The sequence below is a fragment of the Antechinus flavipes genome, chromosome 4 (assembly GCF_016432865.1).
Source record: "Antechinus flavipes isolate AdamAnt ecotype Samford, QLD, Australia chromosome 4, AdamAnt_v2, whole genome shotgun sequence".
In the NCBI taxonomy this organism is placed as follows: Eukaryota; Metazoa; Chordata; class Mammalia; order Dasyuromorphia; family Dasyuridae; genus Antechinus; species Antechinus flavipes.
In genome coordinates, this window is record NC_067401.1 from 451,765,411 (window position 1) to 451,781,420 (window position 16,010).

The 16,010-nt window shown below is 49.3% G+C and overlaps 2 protein-coding genes and 1 non-coding gene across 3 annotated transcripts in view; all 3 read right to left on the minus strand.

Annotated features, from left to right (window-relative positions):
* The window catches only part of MSH4 (mutS homolog 4), a 57,752-nt gene extending 49,627 nt beyond the window's left edge, over window positions 1–8,125 (minus strand). Inside the window, exons 1-3 of the mRNA XM_051999396.1 lie at window positions 7,417–8,125; window positions 4,046–4,228; window positions 336–499 (exon numbers count right to left, since the gene is read on the minus strand). Coding sequence (XP_051855356.1) covers window positions 336–499; window positions 4,046–4,228; window positions 7,417–8,083 — 1,014 coding nt within the window. The 5' untranslated portion in view covers window positions 8,084–8,125. The remainder of the gene's footprint in view (window positions 1–335; window positions 500–4,045; window positions 4,229–7,416) is intronic.
* A 1,698-nt stretch (window positions 8,126–9,823) lies between these two features.
* Window positions 9,824–15,335, minus strand: RABGGTB (Rab geranylgeranyltransferase subunit beta). The gene is made up of 9 exons (XM_051999397.1): window positions 15,239–15,335; window positions 14,947–15,054; window positions 14,193–14,390; window positions 13,584–13,689; window positions 12,619–12,671; window positions 12,427–12,537; window positions 11,810–11,935; window positions 11,275–11,424; window positions 9,824–10,637 (listed from the first exon to the last, which is right to left on the minus strand). Exons 1-9 carry the CDS (start codon window positions 15,239–15,241, stop codon window positions 10,497–10,499), a joined length of 996 nt encoding a protein of 331 aa, XP_051855357.1. The 5' UTR covers window positions 15,242–15,335; the 3' UTR covers window positions 9,824–10,496.
* LOC127563623 (small nucleolar RNA SNORD45) lies at window positions 14,043–14,126 on the minus strand. The gene has a single exon (XR_007954064.1). It is a non-coding gene; the product is annotated as a small nucleolar RNA SNORD45 (small nucleolar RNA).
* Window positions 15,336–16,010: the final 675 nt, after the last annotated feature.

Below are 16,010 nucleotides of genomic sequence, written 5' to 3' on the forward strand. Positions count from 1 at the left end.
GGCATCATCTGGGTGTAGACAGCCCTGACCCTCCTGAGACCTCTCTAGCCTGCTAAGGGGTCAAAAGCCCCCAAAGGGGTCCCAGGACCCGAGCTTGATGGTAGCAACAGCTGACCTGGGAACTGTTGCTCTCCAACTGGGGACAGATTTCCCAACTAAGGAAATCAAATTCTGAACCATAATTGGAATTTTAATAAGATAAGCCAGCGCTTACCAACAGCTCCATCTTAGTTCAAAGTAGCCAATCAGCCCCCGAGAAATCGTGCCGGCCATTCCAGCGTGAGGGCGCGGTTCCCGCAGAGCATCCCTGGAGCCGCCGTGCTCTCAGCCCTTACCTTGGTGTAGGTCGTGCTGTCAGAAAACTGGGACAGGACCAGCTGAGGACTTCTCTCCTCGATGCTCGCTATCCCGATCTCGCCCCTGGCGAGGCCCCTCCCTTCCACGAGGGCCACGATGGCGGAGGCCCCGGCATGAGCGGAGACTGCGGAGGATGACGTGGCTGGGGAAGGCCGAGAAATTCAGAAAGGGAACCTTTTAGCTTTCTCATGAGTCCCCAGACCTCTGGCTGTGGAGCACAAGTGAATCTTCACAGTCACAGATGGCAGGAGACAGCTCTGGGCCTGGCCGAGGGGCCGTGGGGCTGGGGAGGCCAGCAGGCCCCCTGAGGGGATGGAGAGCGGGAAGCCCCTTGGGTGCCCCATGTTTGAGGGGGAGGGCCAGGCTGAGCAGGCCTGGGGAGCTGACCAGGCACACTGCCTGCTTTCCTAAGGTCTCAGCCAGCTTCAGAGTGGGGTTCAGTGCCATCTCTCATGTGCCCTTTCTCTCTCCTCCCACAGCTGCTCCCTGGGATAGACCCTTGGTACCAGCCCATGGGGTGTCTTGAGCTTAGGCCACGACCCCTCAGGACTCAGGAAGCTCCAGGCCCTCGCCCCAGCTGCCTAATCAAGCCAGCACCCTTGGCTCCTCCGTGAGCTCTAGGGCCCAGCAAACTCCTCTGGACTAGGGGCCCCTCACAGGTTCCCCCTGTCTGGAAGGCTCCCAGCTCCAGTCTGCTTCCAGGTACCTCGGCTTCCCTTAGAAGGCCCAACTTCCCCCTGTGCAGGAGGCCCATGCTGGTGCCCTCCCCCACGTCTTCCAAAAGGCAGGCACAGGGTGTGCCCAGCTTTGTGCCCACCCTTTTCCCACTGAAATGTGCAGGGAGCTCCTTGAGGGAAGGAGCCATAGGTTTGCCCTTCTTTATATTGAGCACAGGTCCCGAGCCAGAGCAAGCAGGGGCTAATCAATGCTCAGCGAATTACATAAAGACACCACTCCAAGTACTCTAATGTTTTAAATGATTTCTAGGGGAAAACCCTGCTTTTTACAAGAACTGATCATTGCTTCTTTCATTACATGGTGCTTAATTAACTCCCTCCTCAGCTACTTTTTCAAACCAAATGCCACTTTGATCGTTTCCATTTCCCCCACTTCTTCTAAATCACCCCGTCATATAGGCGGCATCTTCATCACTTTGCCATTTCTTCCCTTTTGCTTATTTTCCAATACTTTTAAATACTGGAAAAGGCAAATTCTGACTCTGACCCTAAATGCGTGCCTCCTGACTCAATTACCACCTCTTCTTTTTGACAAAATCACCTTTTGAATGAAAAGAGCGCTTGTGATAATAAAACAGCAGATTATCCGGGCAATCTCACAGCCGCCCCTTCCAACAATGGCACACTTCCCGTTCCAAGCAGGGCACACAGGAAGCAGTAAATAAGTGCATGGGGAGAGATCTTAAAGGGAACGGGACCTGTATGTGCCTAACAGTTTGTGGCAGCCCTGTTTGTAGTGGCTAGAAAATGGAAACTGAGTGTATGCCCATTATTGGGGAATGGCTGAATAGTTTGTGGCATATGATTATGGAATATGATTGTTCGGTAAGAAATGACCAGCAGGATGAATACAGAGAGGCTTGGAGAGACTGACAGGAACTGATGCTGAGGGAAATGAGCAGGGCCAGGAGATCATTATATACTTCAGCAACAATACTATATGATGATCAATTCTGATGGATGTGGCATCTTCAGCAATGAGATGAACCAAATCAGTTCCATTTGTTCAATAATGAAGAGAACCAGCTATACCCAGCGAAAGAACTCTGGGAAATGAGTGTGAACCACTACATCCAATTCCTAATCCCTCTGTTTTTGTCCGCTTACATTTTTGATTTCCTTCCCAGGTTATTTTTACCTTATTTCTAAATCCGATTTTTCTTGCGTAGCAAAATAACTGTATGGATGTGTATACATATATTGCATTTAACATATACTTTAACGTATTTTACATGTTAAAATCTGGGGGAGGGGTGGGGGGAGAGAGGGGAAAAGTTGGAACAGAAGGTTTTGCAAGGGTCAATGCTGAAAAATTACCCATGCATATAAAAAATAAGTAAATAAAATGGAAAAAGAAAAAAATAAATTTAAGTTCATGGGGACTGACTAGAGGCTTCCTGCCTTGGTATCCGACCCCGGTCTCCCCTCCTCACCTGTGCTCTTCGGCCAGTTACTTGTGGCTCACACCTTTGCCTCCCCCCCATTACTGCCCAGCCTTCACTACTCAGGCTCCAGGGGCTGCAGGAGGCCAGCCTGGACCCAGCCCCGGGAGCCCCAGGGACTCTGGGTGAGCTCAGGATCAAGCAGAACCCCTTTCATGAGAACTTCAAGCTCTGCCTCCTCCACTCTTCCCAGATTTTCAGTCTTGGCAGGTTGAGCCTCGCATGAGGAACATAAGTGCTTGGGGCAGTGGGGGGCGGGGGTCCTGCTGCACGGACTCCCCCAGAAGCTTTGAGTTTCTCTGCTAAGGCCATGGCCCCCACAGCATGGGGTGCCCAGAATCACCGGCTCTGCAGATGCTCTCCAGTACGGGCTCTTTTCTCTGTGCTTTCAGTGCCCACAGGGCCACAGGGCCACAGGGCCTGGCCAGAGGAGGCGACCTTGGGCTCTTTTCTCTGTGCCTGCTGCGCCCACAGTGCCCACAGGCCCCAGCCCAGGGGAGGTGCTCCCTAAATGCTTGCTGCTTCCCTTCACTTGAGATTTCCCTGCAGGACCATGGGCCGCCTTGTGCCTGCAGGGGCGTTTTCACTTCCACAAGTATGAGTGACTCTGATTATTTAACATCTGCACAGAGGTGGAGTGGAGTCTGCCCAGCATGAAGCGGCCCCATTTTCCAGTAGCAGCCAGGCCCTCACTGGGCACATGTGGTTCCCTTACATCTCCCATGACAAGAATGAGTCGGAGTCCTCTGAGGAGGCAAAAAGCTCTTGTGTCTGCAGCGTGACTTTTGTCCCCAAATGGGTATCACTGGGAGCCCGAGTAGTTGGCTGCTTTGGAACTTGTTTCCCCCACCCCCCAAAACAAACAAAGGCAGAAGACAAACAGGGCCTCCTTGCGGGCTTCCTTGCTGACATGAAGAAAGGAGCTTTGGAAACTTAGGGCTTGGAAGGTTATGGAGGTCTCCCCAACTTTGCCTAGAGCAGCTTAGGGAACACCATGGAATGGCCGGCTTTTATCTCAAATTTTGGCAAAAAAGGCTTCTCCCCCCTTTCCCTCCCCCCCCCACCCCCAGAATCTCCAAATCACAGAATCTGGAGCTGTGAGGGACCAGGAGATGACCCAGAGAGGCAGACAAAGGGCCAGCAGGACCAAGTCCCGGCCCTAAGAGGTGTAGAAGGGACATTCCATCTGATGTCTCCAATGTGTTCCTCTCCAGCTTTCTCCAGGGGATCAGTTCTTAACAGGAGTTAGCTTAAAACTAAACGTGGCCATCTTCTCTCCCTTTTCTAGGACCCCTCATACACAGTGAGCCGTAGCAGCAAAAGCAAACATCCTGACTCTGGACAGTCCCTGAAGAAAGATCTATTGATTCCCATTTCCTGCTTCAGTATTCTGAAACACATCAAACATTCAACCACCATTTACTTTACCATTTACTTTAGATGCTTGTGATTCTCTGGAAATAAAAGCCAACATGCTAATGGAACAGTTTCACATTCTATGCTTTTTACCTGAATGTCCCATTTGAGGGGTCTTACTTCTGAAGCCCAATCTGGGAGGATTGCCAAAAGCCAGTGGTGTCTTTATTGTTTGAGCAAAACTGCCATCTCTTGCCGAAGATGAACTTGCAACAGATGTAAAATTAAATGCACTAGTATTTTCTGCAAAAGAACTTTTGTCCCCAAAGTATGAATCTAAGTAGGAAAAATAAAATGTGAACAAACAGCTTTTAAAAACTTAAATTCATACGTTAAAATCAGTTAGTCATGTTGAATTTAAATAGCTATACATTATGTACTGTAATCAAATGAGATAAAAACTAACATTTATGTAGCATTTTAAGGTTTGCAAAGCACATTTTAAAATCTTAGCTTATTTTCACTACCACCATGGAAAGTATATGCTAATATTACTATCCCTTTTCATAGCTAAGAAAACAGAGGGAAGAAGAGAGTCACACATCTAGTAAGTATCTGAGGCTGGATCTGAACTCAAGACTTTCTGACTCTAGGCCCAGTGTTTTATTGACTTTGCTACCTAGGTGCCTCTAAAAGGAAGAATTCCATTCCTGGAATTGCTGGCTACTAAATAATGGAATTAATTGTAATTAATTCTATTGGATAAGTCACTTTCAGCACAGTTTGAGGTACCATCAAGTTTAAAATGGCTTTCTGATATTGCCAACATGATCACACAGCTTTCATCCTAGACTTAGATATCATTTTCATCAGCTTTTTCTAAAGCTCATAAAAAATCTCGAGTCAGAAAAAAGAGTTTCTGAGTGCTGAACACTGAAGAGTCTAAAAATAGAAGGCACACTACCTAAAATTAGCCTTATCAAGATAAAAAAAAAAATCCTTGTAGGCCTCCTACTTGAGACCTGACCTTTTCAACACTGGTGGAGCTCCCCTTCTACAACTCCTGACTACTACTCCTCCACTTTTCTGACAAAAAGAAAAGGGAACCTTTCTTACTCTATCTCATCATCTCCAGCAGAACTCTCAGACACTTAGCCGATCTCTTTCCAATCTAGAGAAATTTCTCCTTTTTGGAGGAACTGAAGGAAAATTAACAAAAATCCCTAGGCCTATGTACCGGACCAGATTCTAATGCAGGATCAAGAAAAATTAAGGAATAGCACCTGAAGAATTAGACTCCAGGAGGATAAGAGAGCCAGCAAGGTAAGGTAAGGTAAGGTAAGGTAGAAAGTACAGGGAGTAAAGTGAATTAATAAGAGTGAATGGTTGGGGGGAGCAAGCTGGTGAAAGAGATAGGAGGCTGCTAGAAAGCTACAGGTGACTGTGGAGTTGGTAAAACTAAAGATTTTGCTCAAGGTTGCCAAGTTATTAAGGGATGGTTATTATCTGTAAAAGATGTAACCAGGGTACTTAGGGTTCAGTGGTAAATAGTCATTTCTGCTATAACTGGACACATGCCTAACACTATGCCAGGCAAAATCATCCAAGAAAAATCATAGGGCTTATGGGAAAAATGGAGGTGAGGTGAAATTCCCAAAAACTTTGTCAGTGACATGAGTCAGGACCCTAATAAAAAAAGTGTTAGTTTTATACATTAAGTGGCTAAGAAATACATAAGTAGCACAATAATTTGTGTCAGAGTCTGCAACCTCAGGTCCCTGCTTGGTCTCTCCCCCCTAACTGGGAAAGTCTCTTGGGTTTGGGGCAGGTGGTCACTGGGGGAGGGGAGTCCTGGAAGCCAGGCCCCCTTCTCTCCATAGCTCCCATTGCACAGAAGGCACTGTCCATAGGGCACTTTGCCTGTGGAAGAAGACCTCAGAACAGGGGCAGCTTATGAGCTGACATCATGTATTGAGCAAAGCAAAATTGTTTCATGCTCAAAATGTTCTTTGATGTATCAATTTCACGGCAATAAAGTCACATTTTCAAAACAAGTGATATAGCACAACTGTACCCACCAACAGCTCAAAATAGAAGGATAAAAATTCAACTATTATGGGGAAGAGGAGAAATTGTGCATGAAGTAGCCTGTGTGTGTATTTCTGAACAACAGAATGACTGTTATCTGTGTTCTATGTGTAGGCTGAGTTCCCTTCTGGAAGAAAAAGTAGACTCCAAGAACAGACTTCTAGTCTGTTATGGAGAGTTAACTTTGAAAATGAAAAAAAAGAAAAAAGAAAGAAAAGCAAAAGCAAGGCTTCCAAAGGGAGAATGTGAATCTAAGATGGAGGCAAGACTAGATCTTTGTCACATCTGAAGGCTCCTCCTAAAATAAATCTGAGGCTCTTCATGAAAAGGAGGAAGCAGCATCTGGCTCTCCCAAGAACAGCACAGCTGAGCCACAGGAGCCACCATCCGAGTTTCAGAGAGGAAATGGCCGCAGTTGGCTGTTACCTGCTCAGATGAACAGGGAATGCCATTTGCACCCAGATAACTAATGGAGACCCCTGTTGTCTTCCTGGGGCCTGCATTCAAGACATCCCAGAGAACTTCCCCAGACTTATCCCACTTCATGTGTTCAACATGGGGATAAGTGACACTGCCAGGAGGAAGCTATTTTTGAAATACTGGAGCCCCTGAGGGCCCAGGCCAATTGTCTCTCTTTACCCAATGAAGTCAAGGGGTACAAGAGAAAAAAATCCCTTTGGTGAGTTAATGGCTAGACATGGAACGTATGTAAGAAAGGATGTAATTTGCCTGAATGCAAAGACATGAAGTGACTCAGAGGGAAGAACCACCAAGAACACATACATAAATTGACAACAATGTAAATGGAAAGAATCATAAAACAATTTAAAATATATGTTGCAATTACAAAGAAGAAATATGAGAACTCCCTGCCAGGTCCTTTGCAGAGATGCAGGAGCCACACATAGGGCATTTGGCCAATTGTCATGTTTTCGCCCTCTATTGCTAACTTATATCGATTTTTTCCTCTTTTACCCTTAAAAAAGAGCCGGAGGGGAGAACACTGAAGGAAACCATGGTGATTATTATTAAAAAAAAAAAAAAACTATAGTGATTTTTAAAAGACAAAAATGCATTCGAAGAGGAATGTTTGACTTCAAGGAAGAGCTCCACAAAGTCCTTCCTGAACTCCTCTGCAGGGGCCAGAAGGTCTGTGGGTGTGAATTCTTGAAGAGAAAACCAGGATTTGTTTAACTGGTTTGGGGGATTTTTTTTTTTTTTTTAAACAAAGGAGAGCTCTCCAGGAGGGGAGAGAAGTTAGTCAGCAGGAGCTTATAGTCTAATGATGGAGACAATATGGAGGGGGATCCCATAGGAAAGGGCAGTCACTGCGCACGCCCCACGAGGCTATGGGGAGAATGCTGAGGAGGGGTCAGAAGTCCCCCTCCTACCTCCCCTCACCCCAAAGCCCTGTAGGAGGTAGGGGACCACCCCACCTCGGTCTCTCCCAGGGGCCCTGCCCCGCGGGCTGGGGCTGCTACTGCTCCAGCGCGCGGGCCCCCACACGGGGCTGCTGCTGGGCCCGGGCCCCGACACGGGGCTGCTGCTGGGCCCGGGCCCCGACACGGGGCTGCTGCTGGGCCCGGGCCCCGACCAGGAGCCGCGGCTGGGCCCGAGCCCCGACACCGGGCTGCTGCTGGGCCCGGGCCCCGACCAGGGGCTGCTTCTGGGCCCGGGCCCCGACCAGGAGCCGCGGCTGGGCCCGGGCCCCGACACCGGGCTGCTGCTGGGCCCGGGCCCCGACCAGGAGCCGCGGCTGGGCCCGGGCTCCGACACCGGGCTGCTGCTGGGCCCGGGCCCCCATACGGGGCTGCTGCTGGGCCCGGGCCCCGACCAGGAGCCGCGGCTGGGCCCGGGCTCCGACACCGGGCTGCTGCTGGGCCCGGGCCCCGACCAGGAGCCGCGGCTGGGCCCGGGCCCCGACCAGGAGCCGCGGCTGGCGGGGAAGGCCAGGACGCGCTGGGCTGAGCCCCAAACCGAGGTCGGCCGCGGTTCCGATCTGCAGCGGGGGCCCGGCGGCCGGACGCCCCTCGCGGGGGTGAGGAAGTTGCACTGCCGCGAAAGCGAGGGGGGCTGGCCCCAGGGCCTAGACATTCTCCTCATGGAAGCCGCGCCCCGCGCTGACGCGTCACCCGCTGAGGGCTCCCTCCGCCCCTCGAATTCGAGAAGCGCGGAGCGCAGGCTCAGAGCGTCCGGCGACGGAGCCCCGCCCCCTCCCAGCAGGCCTTGGACTCAAGCGCGCAGTTGGGGCGGAAGTAAGCTCATGGGTTTAGGGAAGCCTCGGTCATGTGCAGAAGGAGCTTCCGGTAATTATGCGGGCGGCCCCTAGGCTCGAGAGGAACCCTGATAAGCGCCGAGTTCAGACACGCCCCCTATTGGCGGGCGGCAGCCCTGCCCCGCACGAGCTCCTGGGCTTAGGACAAAGTGGCGCAGGCCCGCTGCTGCTCGAGTGGGAATCGGCCTAAGGGAAGCCGATGGTGCCTGGGAGACTGGGAGCAGTCAAAAAGGACTCTGGAAAATAAACGAGACGCAAAACGTCTAAGAACAAGTGATGGGGAAAGAAAGGAAAAAGGGCTTCTTTAGGAAGCCTGGGCTCCCGGGAAGCACCCTTTGAGTTCATCAAAGGGACCCAAAGTTAACAGCCCGGGGAGGAACCCGGAGACGGGAAGTCCCAGGGATGGGCCAGCCAGGCAGCTGAGCCGGAGGCCTCGGGAGCGAGGGGGCAGCCGGTCTGCAGGGCCGGAGGCTCGTACCCCGGGGGCCTCGGGAGCGAGCTCCTTGGGGGAGGGAGGGGGCGGGGGCAGCCGGTCTGCAGGGCCGGAGGCTCGTGCCCCGGAGGCCTCGGGAGCGAGCTCCTTGGGGGAGGGAGGGAGGGGGCAGCCGGTCTGCAGGGCCGGAGGCTCGTGCCCCGGAGGCCTCGGGAGCGAGCTCCTTGGGGGAGGGAGGGGGCGGGGGCAGCCGGTCTGCAGGGCCGGAGGCTCGTGCTCCGGAGGCCTCGGGAGCGAGCTCCTTGGGGGTAGGAGGGGGCTGGTGCCCCGGAGGACCCGGGAGTACCTGCAGGGACAGAGCTGCAAGCTGGGAAGGGCTTAAAGGCCAAGCCCTACAAGAGCCGCGACCCTGGAGCCGCGTGGTCACGGGGAAGGCAACGGATGGGTCCAATTACTTTTTAGTCTCTTTAGCCTCACGTGTCATGTCGCCATAAAAATGACTGGAGAGAAGGTGCCGCGTGGCGCCACATTTACTGCACCAATTCATTAATCTAAAGCTCACTTTCCCAACCTGTCAATGCTCCCGCACACACTTTAGCTCGTGCAGGGCTTCGTGGTCTGGTGTATCCTTCCGACGCTCATTGTTTTGGCAATTTCCCCATTTAGATTTCTGCTGTTGCTGTACTCATCTCCACGTGGGCCCCTCACTGGCGGGAGCAGGGGCCACTGGATGTAGGGATCCTCTCGCGGCACTGGGCATCTTGTGCAACCCCAAACCCTCATTTGCCTTTAATAGAGAGCCCGTGGGAGACTTTCAATGGGAATCCGCAGGGGTCTTACCATTCCCCCTGTAAAACAACAGACCAGTTCTTCCCGATCCCGTTTTACTCAAAAGGTACTATGACCACTCGACCCAATTCCCAACTTTCTTGCATCGTTTTTGGCCACGGGGAGGCACTTCTACAACCTAGTTCTGTCCCCAGCTCCCACTGAAGCAACATTTTCCTTTCAGATTTTACCAAAAAATGCCGTTCATTTTGATATTCAGTCTAAAAGCAGCAGCTTGAAAGCAGAAAAGTAATGCAGCCAGCAGTCTACCATATACTGAATATGGACAAAATTAGGGGGCCCAAAATTTCCTCAGAACAGACTCCCTTTTATTCTTACTTTTGCATGCCAGTTTGAAATCTACAAATGAACTCATTAAAATAATTTATCACAGTTTGCACATGTTTTTGAGGTGTGTACAGTATGCAATCAAAATAGGTGGATTAAGTGCACAACTTTTTCTAACACATTTACAGGAAACAAGTCTAAGGAACAAATCAGTCTTACAAGCCCTTATGTCATGTTTACAAGAATGACAAGCTTCTAAAGGCTTCGTAAGAGCTTTTCTTTTGACTTTAAGAGCTCAGGAAATACAAATGACATTTATTCCTCCTTTACACATTAAAAATACTAATACTTAAAGCACTAATTTCCATAGGCATCACATGCAGAAATACTACCACACAAAGTATGCTAGTGTTTTTCCTGCTTCTTGAAATGACTACATGTTTCAAGTACCATTAACCTATTGCACTAAGAATCTGACAGCATTACAGTGAATTATCTGAAGCCAAGTTTTAGGATATAGTTGCTATTTTTTTTTTTTACAATATATATATATATACATATATATAACATAAATATAACTATATAATTTATTAAAACTAATTTGACAATGTACAAAATAAGACCAATTCACCAATGTGTCTTTTTGCTATATGTATATGCACATTTTAAAAAAAGCAAAGAGGCTTGCTATTCTAGTTCACGAGTTCTGGCTGAACATTAATTCTTCTAAGTGCTTCCTCAGGCATGCAAAACACTGGATTGACTGGCTTGATTTGTTCATCTCCTAACAGAGAAAGTCCAGCAATTCCAAATAAAGTATGAAAAGGGTCCACCTATTTGGAAAAGAAAGCAAGGTCAGTAATCACAATCTTGACACATTACAACAAAAGTTGAATGGTCGGTCTTTAATACCTATCTGGCATTAAACATGGTATTTAAATATGAAGAAAAATATGGCCACAAGTAAACTGAGAAATGAAATAAAGGTGCACTTTTTATTTGCAAAACTTAAAAAAATCTGGGATGAAGGAAATCAATACATTTAATTAAACAAAATTATTTTGGTATAAATTAATAACCCTAAATATTTAAGTAGCCAGCTGTTTTCCTCAATCTTGTTAGCAATTAAGAGAATCAAATTTCTTACAGCCCTTATAACCTTTTCTTAACAAGTGGTTTCTGCCCAACAGCATGCTATAACAAGACCACATGGAAATTATTTCATGTTCTCCATGTTTGAAACTTGTAAATAGCCATATAAGGGAAATAATTTTTTCCAATAAATCTATTTAGTTTGCTATTAAAAAAAAAAAAAAAAAAAGCTTCCTCCTCACATTGTTCTGTAATTTAACTGCCAGAGAGGGGCTTATAGTCACATAGTAAACAACTCGGCAATAATCAATAATCAACAAAAACCTCATTATTGCCTTTGACAATTTCCACCCAAAAACCAGTAATTCAAGAACTTGCCATATCTCCTGGTCTGTCTGCAAACCCTCCAGTCTCCTCATCTTGACAAGCCAAAATGAAACAGCGCAATTTGTCCCGGTCAATCCAGTGAAGCCTTCCAATTATTTTCAAGGAAGCTAAGACCCACCAGGAATAACATACATCTGGTAACTAAAGGAAGGAAAACACATATTTGTTACTATCACGACTATCCATCTCCTCATTAAATTGGCCCACAGATGAGAATGCTGTTTAGGACAGGCCAAGAATTTGGGCAAGGGAATGAAAAAGATCCCTCAAAAAACACTTATTTGGTATGAAGATGCCCCTCGGTTCTGGGAGGCTCCACAGTGCTTATTAAGAGTTTAGCTAGCAGTTAAAGGGGCAGATCACCTGCCCCCCCTGAACTCGGCCTCACTGCCTGGTCCAACTACTGGGTTTTTAGAAAGGATAAAATATCCTTTATGGGACATAAATCTGGCTTTTAGAAAACCAGCTAATGTCACAAAGAAAGGCCAAGGGGAAACATCTCGAGGGAAGCATATGAACAAATTACCTTTTCTGGTCGTCCATTGAGTCCACCGGATGGTAACTGGCGTTCACAAAGCCACCAGCCAAGCAAATCAGAATTGATTTGGTGCAACTGGCTAGTAATAGCCAGAAATCCTGTGCAACAATAGATCTAAAATTACAGACATAAAGGTTCAAATATGTAAACTTTATTTTGACTTCCATAGAATAGAATTATTGCTAAATTAAGGACAATTTTGGAAAAATGAGCCCTAGGAACTCCTTTGTTCCTCCATATAAATGTATTTTTACATGTAAAAGAGAATACAATATTCATAGATAGGGAATGTTTATTGATTTGTACTCTAAAATCACATGATTGAAGTGCCAACAAAAGTTTCTAATCCCCAGTCACACGAGACTAAATCTGCTTCTGCTTTCTAAGGAACAGTGGGAAGATGTCATAAAGTGGTAGCTAATTCCAAAAAAAATGGATGAAAATAGCTAGCTACTAATTTTAAATATAGCTATATATTTAACTAAATATATACAAAAACAAAATGTGCCACTGAACTTGTGTGATCATGTGACTTGAAACACTGGGTCAACATTCTAAAAACTTCTCGAATGCCTCAATATTTAGTGCAAGTCTTGATCACCTACCTGCCCAGCATGGGACTCGGAACCTGGCCTGCATCCAAATCCACCATCAAAGTTCATACAGGATAAGACAAATTCTATTGCCTTTTCAATATTGATGGCATCTAGCTTTCCCTACAAAACAAAGTGGTTTTTTAAAATGACATTCCAAAGAAAGAGATAAACTAAATTTAAATAAAAATGTTTAAAACTCACCAAAAGTGCTAATGTTGCCACAGCACAGAAAGAAAATCTTGTATCAATCTCACCTGAAGAAAAAAAGATCCCATTATTATAAACACCCCAGGAAATACTTGTGGATCCTATTATATCAAGATCTGTGATCCTCCCCATTTAACATACAACTACATCATTCCTCCAGTTAGCAAAGCTGAAAAGGACAATCTAGTGCCCCTGGATATCGCCATTATGATCTTATTTGATCCTTTACAAAGCTGGGAGTTCCAGGGGAAGCAGACTGCCTAGTTCCAAAGCTAAGTAAGGGCAAAACTAGATTAGGAAGCACAGGAATGTTAACTCTTCCCCCCTTCTTATAAAAACCAAACCAAATTGGATTTTTCACATCCCATCAAGCAGCTGGTATCCAGTCAATCTCTTTCCTAGACAGCATAGTCTGCACTGTGAGAAAATACTTATATAGGAGGTAAAATGCTGTCTTCTCACTTTTAATCTTCAAATATTCAGCAAGTTTGTAAAGTTTTCTTTTTTTTTTAACTCCCTCCTTTCCAGTGCAGATTTTTTTTAAAAAGAAAATATCAAAAAACTTTACAAAGCCACCAAATATCAGGGGGGAAATTTACCTACCTTATCATCCTAGACTTGCCCCCTCTGATCCAGTGCTCACGTATGCTGAAATTTAATTACTACAGTGCATGCTGGAACTTCCAGCAGACAGACATATCTCCAGCTGCTTAGTGGGACCTGAAAAGAGGGCAAACTTAAAAGGTTTAATTTTTAGAAAAAAAAGTCCCAGAGATACATGGACACATCAACTTGCCAAATCAGCTCCTAAAAAATGAGTTTAAAAAAAAAAAAAAAAAACAGCCTAGCGCCGAGTACCTTTTTTCCCTCTTTATACCTACTCCCTGTACTAGCACTTAAAACCTATTTTGATGGCGCAATTCTAGTCATTATGGCTAAACTGACATAAAAAGCATTACCCCAGATGTCTCCAGCAAAGGACCCATCTTCTTTCTGTAGACTTTGTACATATTCAACAACTTTATTTACATCAATTACATTAAGACTATCATAAAGAGTAAGAATCTGCAAAATAAAAGATGCAGTAATTACTAAATTTTAAGTCAATGACCTTCATAATACTCTTTGCATCTGTCCAATTTTCCAAAGCTTAAGCAGGGCCTTTCTACATTTATCTCTACTTCTTTCCTATTCCAATTGTAATCGCTCCCAAGTCACTAACTTTTCTACGTTCCCATCCCAAGGATTAGAGCCTACAAATAGCCAGCTAAGGCCATAGGCCTTAAGCTCAAAGGTCCCAAGGAGGGCAAGGCGGTGGCCACCAAAGCCTGGAACCACCTCACCCCCCACTCCTCGGTTCTGAAAATCACCAATTACTAACTGGGGACGCTTAAGGAGCTAAGAGACGTCCCCCGCTCAAGGCCTCAGAGTAATTCTAGAGCTAAAGTTGAGTTATACATCAGCTCTGGATTCAGGTAATACATGCCGTCACATCATTGACCTTGAAGGGAGCAGCCCTCCCCCAAACCCGAGGGCCTCACTACAAGTGCCCCCCGGGGCCCACGTACCTGGATGGCACTCAGCGTGTACAGAAGGTGAGGGTCGTGGCCCAGGCTGGCGCTGATGCCGCCGCACTCGTGCTGGCAAGCCTTGATGAAGGCCAGGATCTCCTCGCGGTTCATGCGGTGAAGCTGCCCCATCAGGTCCATCACCGTCAGGCCCCAGTAGATCCCGCTCATCCTCAAGTACTCGGACATACAGTATTCCTGAAACGTGGGGTCGGATCCCGTCGGACTCCGGCGTTCCCGGCACCCCGCTCACTACTGCGCATGCTTACGGGGGTGGGGGACTCCAACGGGCATGCGCGAAATGAAACGGGAGAGAATCTGCAAAGCCCAAACCTGGCTACAACTCCCCGGGACCTCAGACTACAAGGGGAGTCCCTCTGGCTCAAGGGACACAGCTCCGGCCCTGACCCCTACCCAGAGGCACCATCGAGGGGCGGGGCTGGGCCTGGGGTCAGGAACCCCTTCCCCCAAAAAAAACCGGTTCAGGGAGCGACCCGAGACCCGCGGACACTTAGTCTCAAGGAACGACCTCGACAACGAGCCCGCGTCCCCTTCCCTCCCCACAGTCGCGGATCCCAGTTAACGCCCAACCGCTCCCGCCCCACGCCGGGCGCTCCAGGTCTCAGCCACTCTAGAACTCGTAAGAGGAAGCATCAGGGCGGAGGCTCAGCTAATACATGCCACGACATCACGGACCGGAGGAGCCCGAGTCCCAGCCCCCGTCCCCCCGCCCTCCCCGGCCGCGGACACGCACATAGTCGTCCTTGCGGGCCCCGTAGGCCGAGATGTAGCTGGCGTGCTTCTCCAGCAGCAGCGTGTCGGGCGCGTCGGGCTGCAGCACCACGTCCTTCTCCGGGGTTCCCTTTCAAAATCAAAGGCCCGGAATCAGACCCGGCTCCCAGAGCCGCGGAGGAACCGAGGAAATCCCCGGGACTCCCCGGCCCCCGCCCCCACCGAAGCGCAGGGTTAGGGTTAGTGGCGCGTCTAGATCCGAAGGGCCCCCGAACGGCCGCCGGCCCTGGGCCCTCCGCGGAGCAGACACTCACCATGGCGAAGTCCGGAAGGAAAGGACGAGAACGGCCGCTCGCGCCCCAAGTCACTCGGAGCGTGCGTCAGTGCGCACGCAGGCCCCCGACGCACTGCTGGCGTAGGAGGTCCCGTCCTGCCCCAAGGACCTACCCGCTTTTCGAGGTGTCCACGCCTCTGCCTGCTCAGAAAGGCCGAGGGCGCATGCGCAGAAGCGAATGACCCTCCCGCGCCCTGCGTCCGGGTGCTGAGGCTCCTTTTCGGCTTTGGGAGGATGATTTTGGCGACCGCTAGGGGACGCCAGAGCTGACAGCCCGCTGAGCCTGGAGGTCGGGAGGCCCGAGTCCTAAAGCACTCGGTGAACCCCACTTTCCCCTCGGGAACGGGCAGCCTCCCAGCGGCCGCAGTCAGGTCCCCCAGCTCCGGGAGCTCCGAGAACGCCCTGCCCGGGGTCCGGCCCCAGGAAGGGCCCCGAGCCGGAGCCCCGAGCCTCTTTTTCCCCCGGGGGAGCTCTCCTCCCGGTCCGAACCGGGCCCGGCGCTTCTGCTCCAAGGCGGGGAGGGGGGCGCAGGGGAAAGAGCAGCCCGGGCGCGACTGAAGGGAGAGGAGCCGAGAGGCCGGGGGGGGGGGGGGGGGGAGAACCAGTGCGCACAGGAGTGGGGGTGGGGGGGGGGAGAACCAGTGGGCACAGGAGTGGGGGTGGGGGGGGGGAGAACCAGTGGGCATAGGAGTGGGGCCGTGGGGGGGGGGAGGGGGAGAACCAGTGGGCACAGGAGTGGGGCCGTGGGGGGG

Coding starts and splice junctions, on each gene's coding strand:
- RABGGTB (XM_051999397.1), bottom strand. Junction 13,690..14,192: donor ACACGCTGAGTGCCATCCAG/GTACGTGGGCCC, acceptor TTTATTTTGCAG/ATTCTTACTCTTTATGATAG. Junction 11,425..11,809: donor TCAATGGACGACCAGAAAAG/GTAATTTGTTCA, acceptor TCCTTCCTTTAG/TTACCAGATGTATGTTATTC.